The 21,905-nt window shown below is 30.4% G+C and overlaps 3 protein-coding genes across 4 annotated transcripts; 2 read left to right on the forward strand and 1 right to left on the reverse strand.

Moving 5' to 3' along the window:
• The first annotated feature begins 502 nt into the window (after positions 1–502).
• Positions 503–2,963, forward strand: LOC145745277 (COMM domain-containing protein 8-like). Of its 2 annotated transcripts, XM_082563318.1 has the most exons (4): positions 503–1,080; positions 1,578–1,727; positions 2,232–2,256; positions 2,698–2,963. In XM_082563318.1, the coding sequence occupies exons 1-3, from the start codon at positions 1,018–1,020 to the stop codon at positions 2,250–2,252; spliced, it is 234 nt and encodes a 77-aa protein (XP_082419444.1). In that variant the 5' UTR covers positions 503–1,017; the 3' UTR covers positions 2,253–2,256; positions 2,698–2,963. The 2 variants fall into 2 exon arrangements, with proteins under 2 accessions (XP_082419444.1, XP_082419435.1); XM_082563309.1 differs by having other exon boundaries at positions 2,232–2,963.
• Positions 2,578–18,062, reverse strand: LOC145763889 (uncharacterized). The gene is made up of 22 exons (XM_082575441.1): positions 17,207–18,062; positions 15,638–15,775; positions 14,290–14,380; positions 13,161–13,817; positions 12,393–12,697; positions 11,566–11,970; positions 10,950–11,057; positions 10,377–10,490; positions 10,009–10,134; positions 9,567–9,671; positions 8,546–8,789; positions 7,961–8,118; positions 7,525–7,675; positions 7,030–7,124; positions 6,541–6,651; positions 5,844–6,018; positions 5,529–5,639; positions 4,912–5,142; positions 4,639–4,725; positions 4,113–4,246; positions 3,482–3,642; positions 2,578–2,844 (listed from the first exon to the last, which is right to left on the reverse strand). The coding sequence occupies exons 1-22, from the start codon at positions 18,060–18,062 to the stop codon at positions 2,677–2,679; spliced, it is 4,731 nt and encodes a 1,576-aa protein (XP_082431567.1). The 3' UTR covers positions 2,578–2,676.
• A 1,316-nt stretch (positions 18,063–19,378) lies between these two features.
• LOC145752501 (large ribosomal subunit protein eL21-like) lies at positions 19,379–21,668 on the forward strand. The gene is made up of 4 exons (XM_082568803.1): positions 19,379–19,542; positions 20,130–20,221; positions 20,752–20,902; positions 21,557–21,668. Exons 1-4 carry the CDS (start codon positions 19,393–19,395, stop codon positions 21,644–21,646), a joined length of 483 nt encoding a protein of 160 aa, XP_082424929.1. The 5' UTR covers positions 19,379–19,392; the 3' UTR covers positions 21,647–21,668.
• The last annotated feature ends 237 nt before the right edge of the window (positions 21,669–21,905 follow it).

Below are 21,905 nucleotides of genomic sequence, written 5' to 3' on the forward strand. Positions count from 1 at the left end.
TTACAAATACTAGTCGATAGCTTACAGTATTAATTTTAATTGTCGTAATATGGTTGCAAACAACTAATATTTGCCAATGATAATTCCCTGCGCGCCATAAATAGCAGTTTTTTATACTTAGTAGGCCTATAAATCGGACATATTTAATATATATGTATATTTCAGCCCTGAACCTGCATTATATATAGATATACAAACAAGAATAAGTATTTCACTAACAATAAACAAGTTAAGATGAATTTATTTTGTTGATGACACTTCTTGTTTGTACAAAATGATGTCATTAGGTAAGAATTATTTTGCAATATTGCGTAACTGGAAATACCCGAGTTGCGCCAATGCCAAAAAACAGTAAACAGTCGTTTGCAAATACAAAGTGATGTAATTAAAAAAACTACAAAGTGACGTAATTAAAAAATACTTTTGTTCTCTCTTATTAATAATACAAGGGTATAACACAGGGAAGTAGCAACGACCTGGAGTAGTGGTTAGAGCACTTGGCTTTACAACATAAGGTCATTCGTTCAATCCCCTCTGTTTTTATGCAGTAACGCCCATATGTAATTTTTATAAACGGTACAAACTTCTGCCGAACCCAACCCAATCAGTAGATTAATTATTAGGGCAATTATAATCTAAAATAAACCTAACTTAAAGTAAACTTAAGACTGGGGCGGTTTAACTGATATTACTCTATGTTTAAGTCGTGAAGTCGACCTTTCTACAACGGGGATAACGATAAACAAAAAAGTTAAAACCTTAATTCGGCAATGTAAACAACTTTTAACCCAAATTTATCACAATCTTTATTCCACACTTTAGATGAAAGCAAAACTAGAAAATTATTGATTCTAAATTCGTTTTAAAATGACCTAAACATATATTTTAAATAAGGTAAAATTTGCATTCAATTTGTTTTAGTCTGACTGTCAGTTTGCATAACTTTTTTTACATTTCATAAACACAAACGAAAGTGACCAAGGTCAGTAGATCAAGTAATAAAAATTAAATTAAAAAATGGATTTTACACAAAGTAATTCTTATAAAGGAACAGTAAAGGACTTTGATTGGCAATTAAATGTAAGTAACTTGAAAAAAAATTGGAGATAAAATAAAGACCACATCCAAAATATGTTAAGCAAATACAAAAATTAGACTTTTTTGTTTTTATTTATCCTCAATGTGGGAAGGTCGACTTCACGTCCTAAAAGAGAGGGTATACCGGTTTTAGCACTTTTATTCAAGGCGCTTTAGAATGAAAAGTGTGGGGATCAAACCCAGGACTTTCTGTAGGAAAACCAAGTGTTTTAGGAGCTCCATTCTGCTATAGCGTTGTCTGTCAAGTTCATAAAAGTGAAAAAGGCAGAATTCTTATACCTTACCCTAATCTTTCCTTGCAAATTTCGCCCTTTCTGCATTTACTTTGGTACAACCCGTTTAATCCAGTGGACAACGCTTATAGAGCTTTGTATTTTAACACTAGACCATATTCATTAAGGTCAGATTTAAGAAAAACAGAAAACTTTAAAGAAAAAAAATATTATATTCCTGAAGATTTAATCAAGTTAATTTTTTAGCTTTCCTTGTCAAGTGACAAGTTGTCTTCTTTAAATCAAGCAATGGTTAATTTGGATTTTGAATTTGAGGATAAAAAAAAATTAACAAATTTGGAAATGAATAAATTGGAATTAGATAAATTTGTAAATGCGCTAGAGTCAATTGATGAAGTAAGTGTTTAAATATTTAAAAATTTTTGAAATAAATTAACTATTGTATTTTGCAGTTTTTTTACTTATTATATATATAAATTTATACCTAATTATATTTTGTTTTAAAATTTAAACATTTTTTTATATTTGTAAATTGTAATATCAATTAACCAGAGGCTTGGTGTAGTGGTTAGAACACTTTTTACACTACATGAGGTTTTGGATTCGATTCTCAGTGATCTCATGCTGTAGTACCCTTAAGTAAGGTGGTATAAACAGTATAAACTTCTATTAAGCCAGCATTTAATCAGCAGCATAATTACCAGACAATCATAATCTATAATATCCAAAACTGCTAAAGGCAACTCGAGACTGGGTCGGAGTAACTGATGTTACTTTATGTTTAGGTCGCGCATTTGACTTTCCCACATCAAGGATAAACAAAAAAATTTAAAAAGGCTATTTAAAATAAATTTTTTTTACTAGTTAATATTTGCCAACATAAATTTAACTTATTTTTAGGCTCTTCAATCAAGCAAATAAGAAAGTAATAGAATAATAAAAAACCAGAAAAGTGCAATATTTTTCTATCTTTTTGATTTTTTTCACTTTAATATTTTTGCTGTTGTTGCAAAAATATATTAACATAATACTTTAATTTTACAATGATTGTATTTTAATATATAGACTTGAGATTTTATTAAATTTTTTAAAAATTAATGTATAAGTTTCAGTTATTGTGCATAAGAAACTTACTTTGATTGCTTGATTTTTAAAATAAAAACACACATAGTATGTTTTTTTTATTTTATTTAAATATAAATTTAAAGAATTGTTTAAATTTTTACATTTCTGCTTCTGCTCTTGGATCAACTATCAACAATTTTTTTAATAGATCTCTTTTTCAAATTTCCAAAATGAATTTTTTTTTATTTAATATCCAAAAAAAAAAATTTCCGAAATTTTTTTAATTTGTTTCCACAACTAGATCAATCCATTTCACGAAATATTTCACATTAGTGTAGACACCGGGGGCGCTGTGAGGTTGGCATGATGACCCCCAACTTGTTACACCCGCCAAATGCCAGCTCAGTTGTTGGGGGTGCCAACACATCAGAGGACCACCACTGTCACCCTTAAAAAAGATTATTTTTTTAAATCCCAATAATTTCACTTGCAAAAAATAATTTTGATAATTTTTGTTTATTCTTAAATCAATTCTTTGCCCCCAATTTTTGTGTTGATTTATTTTAATACAAAAATATGAAAAAAAAATGTTGTATTAGAGGTAACTAAGGTTACGTAGTAAGAGGTTACCATGCCAATTTAACCCAAAGACAATTCAGCCCTTAACAAGCTAACCTAACAACACTTTTCTTACGTATTTCTATAAACGAAACTTTTGATTTTAAATTGTCATTGGTTTGAGTTGTCCAAAGTTATCAAAAATGCATTGGCATACTAAACCTAGAGGGTTGAATCAGTTTAAAATAGTCAAAGGCCCATAATAAACAGGCAGCATGGTGTAGTGGTAAGTACACCTGCTACACACATGAGGTTCTGGGTTTAATCCTAACTGCTCTCAAGCTGTAGTTCCCTTGAGTAAGCCAATACTTAATCAGCAGCTCAGTTATTGCAAAATAATAAACTATAATATCCCAAAAGAACAATATAATAAAAATATTAAACGTAATTTATACTTCGGAAGTAATTTAAAAAGCATTGTCATACATTATAATTAACCCACGTAACACCACAATGTTTTAACTTACGCTACAGGCATCCACTAGCCCTGAATGTCCAGCGCACAACATACGATCGGTGATCACATGATTCGGGTAAAATTGTTGACAACCCTGCCTCTTTATAACATGGACAGAACCTTGTTGTAATTTGGTTGAAACTCGTAACGTTTTGCCAGTTACACCCCAGCCTAAAAGTAGAACCAGTTTTAGTTTAAAGATAGCAGCTATGCATAATTATTATGGGTTTAAATAAAATACAAGCTTTCTACTCTGGTGTATTGGGCTTAAATTGCACTGTTACTTAATGAAAATACCTTAAAATGCAGTAGAAAAACCACTGTCTAAATACACATTAAATTTATTTAGACCTCTTTACTTTTTTACTTAATTAAGTCTTTTGAAATCTATATATATTAAAGCTTAGTGGACAAAATGCATATTTGTTCAACCTGTAAACTCTCAAAATATACAAAACTGCTGTTTGGGATGTGCAGGTTAATTATCGCAGGCAAATATTAGTTGAGAGTTGCGACCATATTACAACAACTGAAATCAGGGTCACTGCTAATAGAGCAAATGCCAACCCAAATCCTAATAAAATACGTACAATTTACCCTATAGTAATAAATTTACTAAAACCATTTTTTGTTAAACTCACCAGCAATAACACAATATGAACCGGGCTTAAAGGTATTAGTAGGTGAACATATTGGAGAATGAATGGATTTTTTTTTCACTTTTCTGTCAAGTTTTATTAAAGCTATATCAAAGTCAACCGCCATTTCATCATATCTACAAAAGAGAACTATTTAAATCTAGGTTTTAACAACATCATGAACTAACATATACTGATCTGCTGGTAAATAAAAACCAGCGTGGTGTACGAAATAAGGTCCTGGATTTAATCCCCACTGATCCCATGTTGTAGCACCCTTGAGTAAGTTGCTATAAACGGTATAAACTCGTGCTAAGCCAACACTTAATCAGCAGCTTAATTAGCATGCAATTTTTATCTATAATATCCAAAACTGACAAAAACAACTCGAAACTGGGTCTTAGTAACAAATGTTACTCTATGTTGAGGTAGTGAAATCGTCCTAACATCGAGGATAAAGAAAAATAAAAAAAAATTTTATACTGAAATATTGATTTTTAAATTTGTATAAATTAAATGAATATCTTACCTGGGATGTGTTATAATTTTTGTTGCATTAAAAACTTCAATTCTTGATCCTCTTAATTCAACTTTCCATAATCGAACATCTTTGCGTCTGATATTAAACACAAGAAAGAATTAGCTAGGACCGCAAAGTAAGAATGTTTTAATGAAAATTGTAAAGTACAAGTAATCCTTTTTAACCCCATCTTACATATACCCAGTTTTGGGTTGCATTTATTATTTTTACTAAAATTTTGTGTTGCCTACAATATTTTTCTAAATAAAAACCACAACTTACTCTTGGAAGCAATGTGCAGCTGATAACAGCCACTGATGTTTTATAAGTGTTGCTCCACAGACATGCTTCATACCAGGTAGAGATAAACTTGCTAACCATGGCCAAGTGTTCTGTCTTGATATCCTCCCTCCTAATATCCGAGTGGTTACATGATTTTTAATGGCTTTTTGCCCGCATTTTAAAGTCTTACAACCAATGTGAAGAATACGATTTGATGTACAATGTGTTGATCTATAAGAAATATATAAATTATTAATCTTTACTAAACAGATCCTATATTTAAAACCAGTTTTAAGGTTGGATCCATTTTTTTGTATTTTTTATTCCTAAGATAGGAAGAACGACTTCTTGACCTAAACTTAGACAAACATCAGTTACCCTGACCTAGTCTCGAATTTCCTTTAATAGAACATTATATATTTATAATTGTCTGATAATTATCCTGCTAATTAATGATTGGCTACGAAGAATTTCATATTGTTTATAAGGCCTAACTCAATGGTGCATGAAAGCAGTAAGTAAGAATAAAACTTAGAACTTCATGTAGTGAACCCAAGTGTTGTAAATACTACAACATGCTATCAATTACAATAGTAGATTTCCAATGCTTTACTTACTTTTGTTGGAAGAGTTCCTGTATTTTTCTAATTCGTTTATTTCCCGATATTTTCATAGTAGAATAAAGATGAGGTTGGTGTTGGGGTAATCTGGTTGACGTTAGGGCTTCACTTAAAAACAAATCATTATTTTATAAACTTTATCCTGATTAGCAGGAGTTCATACCGTTTATAATGCCTAACCTAATGGCTACAACATAAGAGCAGTGGGATTTAAACCTAGAACCGTATGTAGTGTAGAAAGTGTTCTGACCACCATGCAACACTGATGGTCAACATATATACCAAGGTTTATAAAATATAGATCCAAGATACCTAAATCCCATTTGATTACATGCAAGATGACTTAATATTCCTTTCCAGCCATCGGCACATACAGGTTCCCAATCGGATGAGTTATCGTTAAACCCAATTAAGATACCACGTTGATATTGGTGGCTGGTTTGGTGTTTGTTGATCATGTACAACTTTCCTCTTGGAATAAGTTTAACTAAATAAATGCAGGAACAAAATGTTATTTAATATTTAATTGCTTTTATGAAAACTCACAAAACAACATAGATTAGCAGCTACTATTTGCTTAAAAAGCAACCTAAATATTATTTGTAACTATGGCTCACTTAGGTTTATGGGCCTTCAAAATTTAAGACCATAAAACATTGAGTTCCATGCATCAAAAAAAAAAAGAACAATGATTATTAGTTGTCAAGATAAAAAATTATACCCTATTATTAAATATAAGATAAGAACTATGGTATTATACATATATTTAGGGTATGTATAAAATCAAAATATTTAAATATATATTTAAAAAATCGTAAAAATAATGAAAAACTAGACATGGAACAAAAGGTTTTTTATGAGTTTTGATTATTATATACGACTAGTAATCAAAATTTTGCACAACCCGAAATGGTATGTTAATGCCCACCAATGCTACAAAGTACAAACAATATAAATAACCACAAATAAGTTCTGAGGACAAACAAAAATTAATTTAAATACAACTCACTGCAGTTAGTTTCATCGCTCCCATCCTTACAATTCACATTCCCATTACACCACAACTCCTTATCAATACAAGAGTAATCCTTGCAAGCCATCTCTTTCTTGGTGCATTTATCTACATTAAAATAACAACAGATTTTACCCAACTATTACCAATGCTTTTATTAGTTATATACTGCTATCATTTTTTAATATCGCCTTAAGGTGTTATGATTTGTATTTTATTAGAAAAGAGTATGCTGTTGTGATGTGTTTTGGCTTATCTGTTAACACTGGGCTCAAAAATAAACAGTGTGGCATTGGGGGGACTCGAACCTGTTACCTTTTGGTTCTTGAAGGGTGTAATGTTGTGATGTGTTTTGAGCTATTTGTACATGTTAGAACCAAGGGCAAATATTGTGGCATTGGTGCAGTATAAACCTTAAAAGTTGGGCCTGTAGTTTGTTGTCATGACCACTACAAGACATTACAAGACAAATCTTATCTTACTTACCACAGTTAAGTTCATCTGATCCATCATCACAGTCTAAATGAGAGTCACAAACCCAGTTCATTAGAACACATTTGTTGCCTGATCTACATTCGAATCTATATAAAAAATATGGTAACACAAGTTGAACTTTTTACCATCGAAAAAAACATGAAAATCGTCAGGGAAAAACAGGTAAACTTCTACTTATAGTTCTGGGCATGTTAATATTTTTTATATATTCATCATTGATGTGGGAAGCAAACTTCACGGCCTAAACATAGAGTAACATCTGTTACCCCGACCCAGTCTCGAGTTGCCTGTGGAAGTTTGGAATATTATTAATTATAGTTATAATTAATGTACTGGTTGTTATTAGGCTCTGCAGGAGTTTGTAGCACTCATAGCCTTACTCAAGGACGCTACAATATAAAAGCAGTAAAAATTAAACCACAGACTTTATGCTGTAAAGCTTGGTTTTCTACCACTACATCATGTTACCAGACCTTATTTATTTACCTTCCTAATGCCTTGCAATTACAATCAATTTCATCTGATCCATCCATACAATGTTGCATACCATCACATCTCATAGTTGAACTTATACAGGTGTTCAATTCTTGGTCAGTGTTCGGTGTTGTGCATCTAAATCTATCAGCAGGGCAGCCATCTGTTGTTAAATATTTAAACAGCATTAAAAATAGAGGTCCAAGTGATCGAAAATCAAAAATTTTAGGATTTAGAGCGTATATTTGGTACTCTTTGTCCAAGTCTTGTGAACACGCATTTAAACTAAGTAAAGCATTTGGAAAAACACACTTAATGACATTTAATTTTGGAAAAATTGGCCGAGTACTCAGAATTAAATAATTTTGATTTTTTCCCAACTCTAGTTACAATGTCTGTATTTCTATATTACTCAACACAAGGATTTTAAAACTTTAATGTTTTTTACCTTGTCTGGGTGAATCAAAGCAAGAGTTTGGGTTGCCAACTGATTTCTCTGGAAAATTCTCGCATTGTAAAAATCTTGGCCATGAGAGGGAAGCAGAGAGGAGGGCAAGGGAGCAAGATGCTCGAACTTCTTCACAGAATGATCGACAAGGAAGAAGCCTAAGATTTAAATTTCTATCATTCTTAAACCATTATTAACTTTTTTTGCATATTTATTTATCCACGATGTGAAAAGGTCAACTTCACGACCTAAACATAGAGTAACATCAGTTACCCCGACCCAGTCTTGGGTTGAATTTGGCAGTGTAGGATATTATTGATTATAATTGCCCGATAATCAAGCTAGTAATTAATTATGGGTTCAGCAGGGGTTTTACCAATTATAGCACCTTACTGAGGGATGCTACAGCATGAGAGGGATAGAACCCAGGATCTCACATAGTAAAGCCAAGTGTTTTAACCACTACACCACAGTGCCATTGGTAATTTTTAACATAAAAAATAAACAGAATCCAAGTTAATAAACCTTGTTCTAGGTCATTCTGTTTCTCTATAGTTCTATGTCACTAAACGTAGATAATCTTACCTGGTTCTTTGTTGTCCTGGTAACAAGCCACATGATTGGTGGTTACCGATGGGCGGAGCTAAAACCAGACAACCTAATTGTTTTATCATAACATGACACCTCATATACATCATAGTGGTGATTGTGACATATTCAGGGCTGAGAGCAATACTTGATTGTGATGTATGTCCTAGGTAATTAGGAAGTATTGTGACGTTATAATCCATCTCGGTGCAGGAGTTTAACTCAATCTTTTCACATTCACCTAAAGTAAAGAACTGCATTATTTTGACTTATAGAAAAACTCTTGCTCTTTAAGTAACACATTTGATCCATTACAGTTGAATAAAACTAGCTGCCTGCTTTTAAGGTCAGCAATTTGATTGTTGTAATATGGTTACAACTCTCAACCAACGTTTGCCTTCGATAATTTAACCACACACCACAAATGGCAGTTTTACTTATTTTAAAAGCCATAACACTGGATATAAATATAAATATATATTGTTATTACGAAGTTCTATATATGTAGATGCCATTGATGCCACCCATATATTAAGTTCTATTATATGTGGACACCATCGATGCCACCCATATATTAAGTTCTATTATAAGTGGATGCCATCGATGCCACGCATATATTAAGTTTTATTATATGTTGACGCCATAGATGCCACACATATATTAAGTTCCATTATAAGTGGATGCCATCGATGCCACGCATATCTTAAGTTCTATTATATGCTGACGCCATAGATGCCATGCATATATTAAGTTCTATTATATGTGGACGCCATCGATGCCACCCATATATTAAGTTTTATTATATGTAGATGCCATCGATGCCACCCATATTTAATCAATTTAAAAGGGAAAGTACCACATATTAAACCATAAGGAGCCAATTTTTTGATAATTTTTTATCATGATTAATGTGCAGTATTAAGAACTTAGACTATAGAAATAAATAACTTGTTATTGAAATCTAACAACTGATCACATATAGAAAAATATAAATTAAAAAAATTTATCATCTATTTACCACAATTATTTTCATCCTCTTTATTCAAACAATGAACAATTCCATCGCATCTTTTAGTTATAGAAAGGCATCTTCCACTACAATAAAACTCCCAAGTTTGGCAATCTATAAAAAATCAAATATTCAATTTTTAAATTTTAATTTAGTGTAATTTATATATTTATTTATCCTCTATGTGAAAAGGTATATCATAGAGTAACATCAGTAACCATTTGGTCTTAAGTTGACTTTGACTGTTTGGGATATCATAGATTTTAAGTGTTTAATAATTAATCTGATGATTAGCAGAATTTCTTAATTTTTTAGCGCTTCACTCAAGAGTACTACAGCATGAGAGCAGTTGGAATCAAACCCAAGACTTTATGTAATGAAGCTTGCAAAATAAGGCAATAGAAATTTCTTATTTTAGAATTTTCTAGTTTTGAAAACTTTTAAAACTTACGTTCATTATGTTGACAGTTTAGTTCATCCCATCCATCTTTACAATCATTTTCCCCGTCACAAATATATTCGGTTGCGAAACATTTCGATTCGTTTCTACAACTATGAAGTCCTTGACTTGCACAAGCTGATTAATTTAAAAAAATATTAAAGGTCAATTTATTTACTCACATTGCATGTTTTAAGTAGTAAAATGCATGGTCTGATGTTGTAGTGATTAAAACCTTTGGTTTCCCTACATAAGGCCATAGGTTCGATTTCAGGCAATTACAATTAATAACTAATATATTAAACGACTAAAATTAAATCTAGACTGGGTAGGGGTAACCTATGCTATGTTAATTTTGTTAAAAAAACAATAAAACTTACTGCAATTGTTTTCATCGTTTCCATGTTCGCAATCTACGTCTCCGTCGCACCACCATGCGGATGGAATACATTGCCCGTTTCTACCGCAACTTGTCATATTTTGTGCGCAGCTTTCTAAAAAAAGGGTTAATTTTAAAAATAGGCCTAATATTGTAATGTACGAGTGTTTTGCGTTAGATTGCGAGCCAAAATTTGGGTTCAAGTCGCACCAATGCCACATTATTAACCCTAACTTAAACACGTCACAACAGCACAAGACCAAAGGCTTCTGATTCGACTCGCCCTTAAACCCGGCGTTTCCAGAAAGTTTTGAAACGTCAAAACACTTATATATTTCTTCAGCAAAGTATAAAACCTATTATATTGAAATAAGTTTTAATATAACCTTTGAAGATATCTGAATGAAAGGTCTGGGGTTCGATCCCCAATGCTTTTATATCGCAGCCGATCAAAAACAGGCAACAACACTACTGGATAACTATAACCCAGGCCAACAAAGGCAACCCAAAAACAAGTTTTAAGATTTAAAGGTTGCCTTTATTACATTAAGAATAAATATGAAACACAACTCACCACATTCTCGTTCATCTGATCTATCCATACAATCCTCTATTCCATCACAATGCCTTCTTTGTTCGATGCATTGTCCACTTTTACATCTATACTCTCCAAACTCACAAACTGAAAAAAATTGTAAAGTTTTCCTCTTTATTTAAGTATAAAAACGCATTTCTTAAACCATGATATAAAAAAAAACTTATATCTAAACCCAACAAAATAAAACAATTTAAATATATTTTCACACACTTTTTTGCAAATGTCATAACATTATAATCTTATTAACCAATAAAACGCATGGCCAGTCACCACGGTTGAAAGTTTACCTTAAAGATTACTGAAAAGATTTAAAGATTTTTATCTGGCTAAATATTTTCAGCAAAACAACGAAGTTTGTTTTAATCTTTTACAAAGTTTTCTTGCTTTGAAAAAGAGTTTCGTGAAGATTTAAGATGATTAAAATTTTTCAAATATTTTAAGATAATGAACAAACAATAACGTACGCTATTTTATATTGTTACGTCATTAAAGGAGGAATTATTAGCGTTGTTTAGCATATGAATATTTTTTTCTGAAACTTTTATCGTTTTTCGCCATGTTTTGGTATTTTATTATGACGTCATAAACTTACCACAATTAACTTCATCTTCCCCGTCTTCACAATCATTATTCCCGTCACAAAGCCATCGATTGTCGATGCATTGTTCGTTCACACACGAGAAATATCCGATCCCACAACCTTGCTTCGGTGTTTCAACAAATTCCTCTAAGTTCGAAATATCCAAACAATTTTCCTCATTCTGATTTAAAACCAAATTCTGACAGAATGTTAAAACCATCTCGTTCTCCGATATGCCCGGCCGATTTGTCACGTGATTATGACGTTTTTCTCTCGCTTGGTCTTGAATGAATTTGATTTGATGAAAATTTGTGTTTTGAGAAGTTTTAGTTTTTTGATTTGAAGATTTTCCGAAGCAATTTGTGATAACTTTTACACACCATAATTTACAAACAACATGAGCTTGTAGAGTTCCATCTAAATAACAATTTAAATTGTCAATAAATACCAAAATATTTTTTTCGAGCGGGTATGATGTTATGCATACAGCAAGGCTTAAACTTGTGGCTCTTTGATCTTAAAATAAAGCGTAGTCCAACATACTTTTTTTTAGCTTAAATGCTCCCTTTATTATAATTTTTTCTTAATTTTAGTTTTTCTTAATTTTAGTTTTTCTCCTAAGGGTAAAAAATTATGCAAACTGTGGGTTTTAAACGTATGATTCTCAAGTCTTTAAAAACAAGTTGTTTAAAATCTTTAACTTTTTTAAATGTTTTCTTTTACTTTAAATTCTAATTCTTTATTTTAGTTCTTTACATTAATGTATTAACTATGCCAGCAGTGGGGTTTAAACAGTGACCCCCAGGTTCCCTAAACGAGGCAAAGATTAATTTTTTTACCTTGTTTCAGGCTACATTGAGGATACTGCAAAGCGCAAACAAATCTCGTCATCGATTCTACGTCACAATCATTCGATTGTTTTGATCGCTTTCTCAAATCTTCGACAATCAAACCGAATGACGTCATATTCGATGACGTCACCGAAGTTGTGTATTTGTATGGCAACACCGCGTCGCATATCGGGTCGACGATGACGTCACACGTTTGACCTTGCCGAGCAGCTTCGACGTCATAAGTGACGTCATCAGTGTAATCGTCATCACTCAAATCTTGATCGTTATAAGCACTTCCATATTCGATAAATCTAAAAAAATTGTTTTTTTAATTAATTTAAATAAAATCTTAGTAATATTTTGAAGAGTTTTGTAATTTTGTAAGGAATGTATATAGCATGTTAATATATGGTTGACAATGAATCACGAAATACCTTTAGATCCTCTAAAAAATATTAAAAATGATAAATATTGATAACCAGGTTACCATGTATTCAAGTGACGTAGAAAAGACTAAGTTAGCAGAGTTGTATACAAGCTAGTACTTTTTACGTCATCACAAACAGGGTTTTCTTTTTCTTTTTATTTAATTTTTTGTTGTATTACTTAAAAAGTAGGTGAAATTATTTAAAGTTAAACCCATTTTTGTGTTCAGTTACACCAATTTTGTTAAAAATAATTAATTTAAATATTGTTTAAAATATTTAGGAAGTCAAACAAATAATTTATAATTTAAATAATTTTAAAGAAAAAAATTTGTCCTAACTTTGTTACCTGTTTACGTTTGACCTGGTTTTACTTATAACGTCATTTCGTGCTTCATTTATGACGTCATTATTCGCTCCCTTTGTCAATCGACCGGCTGATTTGATTGATGACGTATGGGGGTCGAAACTGCGCGAATTCTCGTCACGTGGTTTAAAAATTCTCGCTCTATCGTCGTTTCGATTTTCTTGTAATTGTGACGTCATAGGAGTGACGTAATCGTACGCGTTTTCGCGATCGGGTGAATATTGTGGAACTAGAATGCTGCGACCCAAGTGACGTGTTCTACGATTGTCAGGTTGTATTTTCTTGTTTTGTTTCTTCCTGTTTCTTTTCCGGTTTTTCCGCTTTTTCGGTCGTGTCGATTCCGCTTTTCTCGTTGTTGTCAAAGTCGTAATTCTAGCGTTTCTATCCTTAGTCACTGCTGCTATTTTCGGGGTGATAAAAATCTCTTTTCGACCCAAAGTTGGCTTCGTATTTTTCGTTTTTCTTTTGTTATTTTGTTGAGTTTTTTCTCGAATTTTTGGCCCAATTTTTGTCGTATTTTTGTCAGGGATTTCTGTTGATAAATTTGTTGTTTCTTGCTGCTCGGTTTGTTTTGTTTCAATTTGTTTTGTAACTTTTGTATCGTCTTTAAATGTAGAAGCTGATGTTTCAAATGCAGTCCTGTTAAAAAAACAAAAAATTTTAAACTTGAATTTTTTTTGATTTATTTACATAACCGAAAACTACTAAACAGATTAAGCGTTAACCAATAACCACATGCCCGAAAACAACGTTTTACCGAGAATAAGACGTTTTTTAATAATTCATTTTTACTCCCAATCTTTCTGCAGAAAATGCCTTTTAAAAATTTGGACATAAACTTCGGTAAAAAATGGTTTTTGGAATTCTAGTTTTCGGGAAAATGTTTATTTGGTCAAATAATATTTCATAATTTAAGCAGAAACAATTTTTTTTCCAGCAAAAACAACCACTTTTACTTGTATATCATTAAGTTTTAAACAACTATAGTCAAAAAAAAACTTTTTTTTTGTTGAACAATTTAAATTGCAAAATCTTTTTTTATAACGATTTTTAAAATAACGATAATAACGATTTTTTGTAATTTTTTAAAATATCTTGTTGTTAAACTTACGTAAAATGTTGTTGGGCTGTGGTAGCCATTAAACTTGGAACCTTATTTTGATTGACGGGTTCTGTATATTCTTTATTTGAACCAATTTTACCTAAAAACAAAAACAAATTTAAATTTAAATATTTAGAACATTTAAAAAAAAAAGATTACAATATTAGTTATTGTTAATATAAGATTTATTTTTATATTAATATAAAAATAACATTAAAAACTAACTTAAAATTATTTTAAATAATTTTAGGCTTATTCATAATAAATAAAAACAATAACTTTAATGTGTTAAAGTTATCTCAAATTTAGGTGCTTTATTTTCCTATATTAAATCACATTTGTCATTCAAATATATTAGTTTAATGTTGATTAACGATATCACACATTAGCCCTATATAAAGTTGCTTTGTAGTTACGATAATAAGACCTTAAAATGTTTATTTTACCAGAATAATATCAAATCCAAATATTTGTAATTCTTTAATGTCATTTAATGACTCTTTTTATGTTTTTAATTTTGTGGTGACATTTAAGTTATCCATCAAAATTTAAAGCAAATTAAATGACAAATAACTTGTTAAACTAAAAATTTAGAATTTTTTTATATTTCTCTAGAGCCTAAATTTTACATTTTTGTTTGAATTGTTTAACCTATTGTTTACACAATTGATTATATTGTTAGAGTAATAACAGTCAAACACAATGCGTTCGTTTGTTTAAAACAATTCATTTTAAACATTGCGTATTCCATTATTTATAACAATCAATAATTTCTTATTTGTTAACAAAAATCCCCTTATTAAGAATTCAAGTCTTACAGGTTTTCAATTAAACGATTTCCTGAAAATTTTCTGACTCAAAATATTTTAATCGATAATTTTCCAACTTTTTTTTAAATCTCAGCCTACTAATGTTTCTACTGTAGCAGTGAGTTTAAATATTAATTAGCGCAAAAATGACGTCATCTTAAAGCTAAAGGTTTTAGTATTGTAGTGACGTCATATTTTAGGGTTTAAAAATTTCTAATTTTGTAGTTTAGGCTTAAAAACGTACAAGCCTGAATTTATCAAAAATAATTAACAAAATTGGACTTTAATTTTTTCCTTTTTTATACAAAAGTTAAAATAAAACCAAACTAAAAGTTTTGCTAATTAGAACAATTTATAGTTACAATACCTTCGTAACACAAAATTACCTTATGTAAGTTAAGATATACACTTTATATTATAAAATTTAATATTTATGGCATGTTTTAAATCAAAAAATTAGTTTTAGTCATTTTTTTATCGCTAGAATGTATTATTTACTATATATACTACTCTATTATTACCATTAATGCTAATTAAGTATTATTTACCCATTAAGAATAGAACTAGAAGTATTGTCGTAGTAATTGCAATGAATGAGGGAATGAGCAACAAAAACAATTTAGTTTTTTTCCCGATATATTTTCGATTTTTCTTCTTTGAACATTTGTCTGATATCCAGTTCTGATCTAAAGAAAAAATCGATTTAGAAAATTACAATTCTACGCAAACATATTTGTTTAAAACAGACTAGAAAAAATTATAAGAAGTTTATTAAGTTTTTTTGATATAAAATTGTTCAAAAATTATAAGTTTATTTAAATAAAGGATTTGTATAGGCTTGAATTTAAGTAGAATAAATTATAAACAATACAGAAACATATTTTTATGTTAGGCTATAGGGTAATGGTTTAAAAAACAAAATTAGTATAACTTTATATTTTAATAAATTGGGTTTTTACCGCCTTATACACTTTATTAAAAGATTAAAACTGCAATATTTAAATTAATATTATGCTAAATGCCAAGTTGTTGCTTATAAAGATGAATTGTTACATAAAGTGTTAAACTAATGAAAATATTTTTAAAACATTCATAATTAAGTATAAAATAAAATATTTTAGTTTTAAATTATTAAAAAAATATTGTTCAATTTTTTTGCAGTACATATGTATTTGCAAAATAACGTTTTTTATTTTTTGTTTTTACACAGATTTTTTTGATAAGTTAAACGCCGTTTAGTCGAATACACAAACTAGTCTTACTACCCAAACATAAAACGTGACTTAAACACTCAATTCTAGCTTAAATATAAAGTTACAAATCTTTTTTCTTTGATTTCGTTTAACTTAATTTGCTTAATCCAATAAATAAACTGTAGGCGTCCGACGATTCAGTTTATGGCATTTTCTTTCTTTGTGTAGTAATAAAAATATAGGCTAATATTACTTAATTGCAGAAAGAAATTATTTTAGGAATTGTGTATTTTTTGCGTTGAAATTAGCATCAAACATTTATCTTCGTTTTATATACGTTTACACTATATTTACTTAATATAAGCGACATTAAATAATATTCAAATAATTAAACATAACTTGTTTAAAATTAAATACAGAATTTTGCACGAAAATGCGTTGTTTTTAATATAAAAAAAATAATTTCGTTCAAAAAAAATAGACATAAGTTTTATAATTAATATTTATATGACCATTCTTTTTTTTTCGTTTACACAACTTATAGAAATGTCATTTTATGTTTTATATTTGCTAACAACTTAAATATAGATCCTTAACATAAATGCGTTGTTTTCAGTTTTTAATATAAATAAAGATAGCTTTGTTTTATGGGAATTAATAATATATTGGATTATATATTGCCTTTTATTAGACAACTTATACAACTTAGTCGATAGCACTTGGATTTTAATTGTTGAAATATGGTCACAAGTCTCAACTAATATTTACTAATAATAATTTACCAGCACACTACAAACGACAGTTTTATTTATTTTGTAAACATATAACTTCAACATATATATATATATATAAACATATCAACCACTAAACTCCATTATTTAGAAATGTTTTTTTTAATTAAGTTGGAGTTAAATATAAACTTACCGATAGAAGAATTATACGTGGATGGGGCTTGCGGGGTCACGGGACTTGCACAATAATTTATTCTCCCTGCTTCAGGGGTCATAACCCCTACGTCACGTCTCGAAACTATTTTTCCTTCGTGTTTAGGTATAGGGGGCAGGGGTCTACGCTTTCTACGTGCCTTCTGGTATCCTGACGTCATACTCTGTGACGTCATTTTCTGTGAGCTGTAATGCTGTTCTGCCAGTTTTTCCATTGCACCAAAATTTAGATTTGCTGTACCACGTGCTGAGAATATTTTAGGCTCGCCCGGTTTGAACAACGAAGTCGGTCGTTCTAGAACTTTCTGACCTCTGTTAATCTGAATGTAGTCGTCCAGCATCACATGGATGCCATTGTCGGCATTATTACTTTCGGTCAGACTTATTTGTTGTGCTTCAGAATTCTTGTTTTTCTCGCTCGTTAGGTCCGATGACATCACGCTGCCTTTTTCGGATTTCTCGTTGCGAAGTTTTCTCTCTTCCGTGGTGCAATTAGGCGGATCGTGGTTATCTAAGACAACTGATTGTTTAAGCGGCGGTTCGTGTGTTATGTCATAGAAATCGTTACCATTTGTTGCGCTACATTCATTGTTCTTAATTATGATGTCACAAATCGGCCAGTCATGCGATGGCGATTGTGGAGATAATAGGTCATTGTTATCATCCGATGCTAAGTTGTTGTAAGGTGGGGTAGGTGGTGGAGGGGGTAAAGGACCCGTACTCAGGGCGTAACCGTCGTAGATTTTAGTTCTTTTTCGTTTTTGTGAGATTTCGTTAATGCTCGGATAATGTTCAAGCCGAACTTGATGTGTTTTGCTTTTTTCATCGATATTCATCCTGATTTTATTATATTAACATGTATTGTTAACAAGTCAATATTTACATTTTCTGGTTGTCCTTAAACTATTGTCCTTATATCCTAACATCAATTTTTAAGCGACATTTTTTCTCTTTTAAATATACGATTTTTATTGCTCTTTCAATAAGACTGTTGCTCTAATTTTTTATTTAACGATTTAATATTTAACAAACACTACCCCATACTAACTATTTAAACAAAATACTAAGAGTTTATTTGACATTCAGTTCAGTTAAAAAGTCAACAACTTTCAAAAGCCATAAAAATAAAATTTTCTTTGGTTTTTAAACTACTTCAAATTTAACATTGTTTTATTAATTAACTAAATTAAGTTTCAATAGTTAAAGCTTTAAAAACTTATTTTTTAATTTGCTGTTTTTTTGCTGCTGTTACTTAGCCTTCCTTAGCTTACGCTCAAAACCCGTCGTTTTAAGTTTTTCGATACAAAAGTAATTTACTTATTAGATCACCAATTACTATCTCTTGAGACGGGTTTACTCTGTAAAATAGGGTCAAATACCGCCACGGCATCAAGCAATAATCGATATATTTCACATGGCAGTGGACCTGTCAATTTATTGGATTTTTATTGCAAGAAATTTAATAAATGATTTCGAAAAGCGATTAAGCAAATCAGAAAAAATGTTAAAGTGTCTTTTTGCTAAAATTACATACGATTTTAGGCTATTTTACGTGTTAAAAATGTTTTAATTGATATATTTTAAACAATAACATAGTTGACATTACAAAAAATTAAAACTTTTTATCAATTTTAGGCAACTTAAAACATGTAAATATAAATTTTAATCGCGTCATCGTTCTAATAACAACTTGTGCATTATTTTCCGTCAGGTGGTAGGCGTGAGGTCGCTTAAGTCACGTGACCAACACGTTCTTTTTTTGGGTTTTAGACGAAGGTATGTCAAATTTTATTTTAGATTAAAGTTAGGCTAAATTTTGTGTTTTTGACAGTCAAATAGTCGATATTTTTGTGTTTTTATGTGATTTAATAATATTTAGTCAAGTAGCGCAACAAAGAATTTAATTTTTTCAAGTTAATATTACCTAAACAGCTAAAAGTTGTTTTTAAATTTTTTTTTTTTTTTTCTGCATAAAACATTATTAATTTTACCATTTACGGTGTCCTATAATATTTGGCCGTTCATTTACGTTTATATATTTTTATTTAATTTTTTTAACTAGCAGATTTTTAGTGTATTATTTCTTTTTTTTTTCATTTTTTCACATGTTTTTACATTTTTTGATATTTTTATTTATTTTTACGAATAATTATCTAGAAAACCAAAATGACAAACACGAAAGGTCTTCGCCGAGGTACTCGGTACATGTTCTCCAAAAAGTTCCGAAAGCGTGGAGTTTTGGGTCTTCGTAAATACATGGAAGTTTACAAGAAAGGAGATATTGTGGATATTAAAGGAGATGGAGCCGTACAAAAGGTGGGTTAAAGCTACACTGTGGTGTATTATAGAATTACTTTATATTAATTTATTCTTTTTGATTGATTGTAACTCCTTAATATCAATTGAACAGACCTATTAGCGTCGTGCACCAAGTTTATAAAATGCGGAATAGGCAGAATTTTTATAACCTTACCCAAATCTTCTTTTGTACTTTCCGCTTTTTTCGCAGTCATTTTAGTACTACCTGTTTAAACCAGAAGATGCCGCTAATAGAACTCCAGATGAACTTATTACCCTATGTTGTGCTAATTTTTAAAAAGTTTACACTGAATAAAACCCACAAGTTTTTACGCAGGGTCTTAGGTTTAATCCCCACTGCTTTTATTCTGTAATACCCTTAAGTTAGGCCCTTTGTATGCTTTGAATTTTAAACTAAAAACAACCAGTATGTCTATTAACGAACAATTTTACTCAATATTAACCCAAACTGCTACAGTCAACTTGAAAATGGATTGAAAATGGATTGAAAATGGATTGAAAATGGATTGAAAATGGATTATTAATCATATAATGAAAGCTGTTTAAATAGTATTTAATTTCATTTGTTTACTATTTCTACACAGGGTATGCCCCATAAAGTTTACCACGGCAAAACTGGTCGAGTTTTCAACGTAACCCCCCACGCTGTTGGTATTATTGTCAACAAGCGAGTCAAGTAAGTTTAAAAATGTTAAACCTTTTTATTGCAAATTGCTTTTGGTATACATGTGTGGTCAATCTTGGGTGCATGACCACAGAAATCTATGAAAGACTTAACTACCTAATTAGGTCTATCCTTAAAATAATATCTATAACTAACTGAACACCATATTGGAGAAAATGATTTCAAAATTTAGCAAAATAAGATCAAAACCACATTTAAATTTTTATTAACTAAATTTGGTTTAGTTATGTTAATTATTTTATTCTTTGGTGAGTCTACTGTTTCAGTGATTTAACTACTAACCATATCTAATTATATATATATATATAAATACATTAAATAATATTTTATTCTTTGACTTTCTTGTTAATTTTTTTGATGGTACCCTTACATAAGAAAGAAATTAAGTTGTAACCATATAAACAAAAAACAAACTTTAAGATTAGTAAACATCACAGTGTTAATTAAATCAGTAATTCCTTGCTATTGGTATTATAATACTTACATGATACAACAACTAACTTAATGTAATTTATCTTCAGGGGACGAGTTATAGCCAAGAGGATCAATGTTCGAATTGAGCATATTAGACACTCGAAATCCAGACTTGCCTTCCTTAACCGAGTCCACGAAAATGAGAAGAAAAGAATAATTGCAAATGAGACTGGTGTTAAGCAAGTTCTTAAGCGAATTGTAAGTTATTTTTTAAATATTGTTCGTTCTCTTTGGGTTCCTGTTATTGTGTTTTTTATGTAGTTTTTATGTACAATTTTTTTTAATTCGACCGGCAGCATGGTGTAGTGGTAAGAACACTTGCTACACCACACATGAGGTCATTGGTTTAATCCCCACTGATCTCATGCTGTAGCGCCCTTGAGTAAGGCGCTATAAACAATATGAACTCCTGCTGAGCCAGCACTTAATCCACAGCATAATTACCGGGCAATTATAATCTATAATATCCCAAACTGCCACAGGCAACTCAAGACTGGGTCGGAGTAACTTATGTTACTCTATGTTTAAGTTGCGCATTCGACTTTCCCACATCGAGGATAAAGATATATACAAAAAAAAAAAAATTCCCTTAAACTGAAACTTTAAAATCTATCATTTTTGTGTGAGGGTAATTCATAATATATTTAAAATTTAATTTATAATTTTTATTTCAATTTGTTAAATTTTTACATCACTGTCTTTAAGTAACTAAACATTTTAAATAAAAATTAAAAAGTTTAAATTTCATGAACTAAAACTCGCCACTATTAAATTTTAACACCTATTCTTATAGTATATCATGTATGGTTACCAAATCTTATTTTGTTAATATCAAACTTTTATTTTTTCCAGCCACAACAACCCAGAACGGGTCATTTTGTCCGAAACCTTGGAGTTGAACCTGAGTTGGTAACCCCAGTACCTTGGAAATTTATCGCTTAAATAAAACAACTTTTTAAGCTTATTATTGTGTTCTTATTATTTATGTTAGTTGTATTTTTATGAAGAAAAGTAACCAGTAACCATAGTTAGTGTTTTAGGTGGTTAATAGTTAGAAATGGTAGCGTGGTGTAGTGGTCAAAACACTAGGCTTTACTAGAAGAGGTCCTGGGTTTAATCTTGGAGTAAGGCTCTATGTTAAGCCAACACTTAATTGGCAGATTAATTATTAAGCAATTATAATCTAAAATATTTCAAACTG

Source organism: Corella eumyota, chromosome 1 (assembly GCF_963082875.1).
Source record: "Corella eumyota chromosome 1, kaCorEumy4.1, whole genome shotgun sequence".
NCBI classification, from domain to species: domain Eukaryota; kingdom Metazoa; phylum Chordata; class Ascidiacea; order Phlebobranchia; family Corellidae; genus Corella; species Corella eumyota.

Bases quoted from the DNA above. Each gene is read 5' to 3' on its own strand.
- LOC145745277 (XM_082563309.1), top strand. From the start codon at position 1,018: ATGGATTTTACACAAAGTAATTCTTATAAAGGAACAGTAAAGGACTTT. The intron at 1,081-1,577 runs GTAAGTAACTTG...TTAATTTTTTAG, and splicing joins ACTTTGATTGGCAATTAAAT to CTTTCCTTGTCAAGTGACAA. The intron at 1,728-2,231 runs GTAAGTGTTTAA...ACTTATTTTTAG, and splicing joins CGCTAGAGTCAATTGATGAA to GCTCTTCAATCAAGCAAATA.
- LOC145752501 (XM_082568803.1), top strand. From the start codon at position 19,393: ATGACAAACACGAAAGGTCTTCGCCGAGGTACTCGGTACATGTTCTCC. The intron at 19,543-20,129 runs GTGGGTTAAAGC...ATTTCTACACAG, and splicing joins GAGATGGAGCCGTACAAAAG to GGTATGCCCCATAAAGTTTA. The intron at 20,222-20,751 runs GTAAGTTTAAAA...ATTTATCTTCAG, and splicing joins ATTGTCAACAAGCGAGTCAA to GGGACGAGTTATAGCCAAGA.
- LOC145763889 (XM_082575441.1), bottom strand. From the start codon at position 18,062: ATGAATATCGATGAAAAAAGCAAAACACATCAAGTTCGGCTTGAACAT. The intron at 11,971-12,392 runs GTAAAAAAATTA...ATTGTTATTTAG, and splicing joins TCAATGTAGCCTGAAACAAG to ATGGAACTCTACAAGCTCAT. The intron at 4,726-4,911 runs GTAAGTTGTGGT...GTTTAATATCAG, and splicing joins GCTGCACATTGCTTCCAAGA to ACGCAAAGATGTTCGATTAT.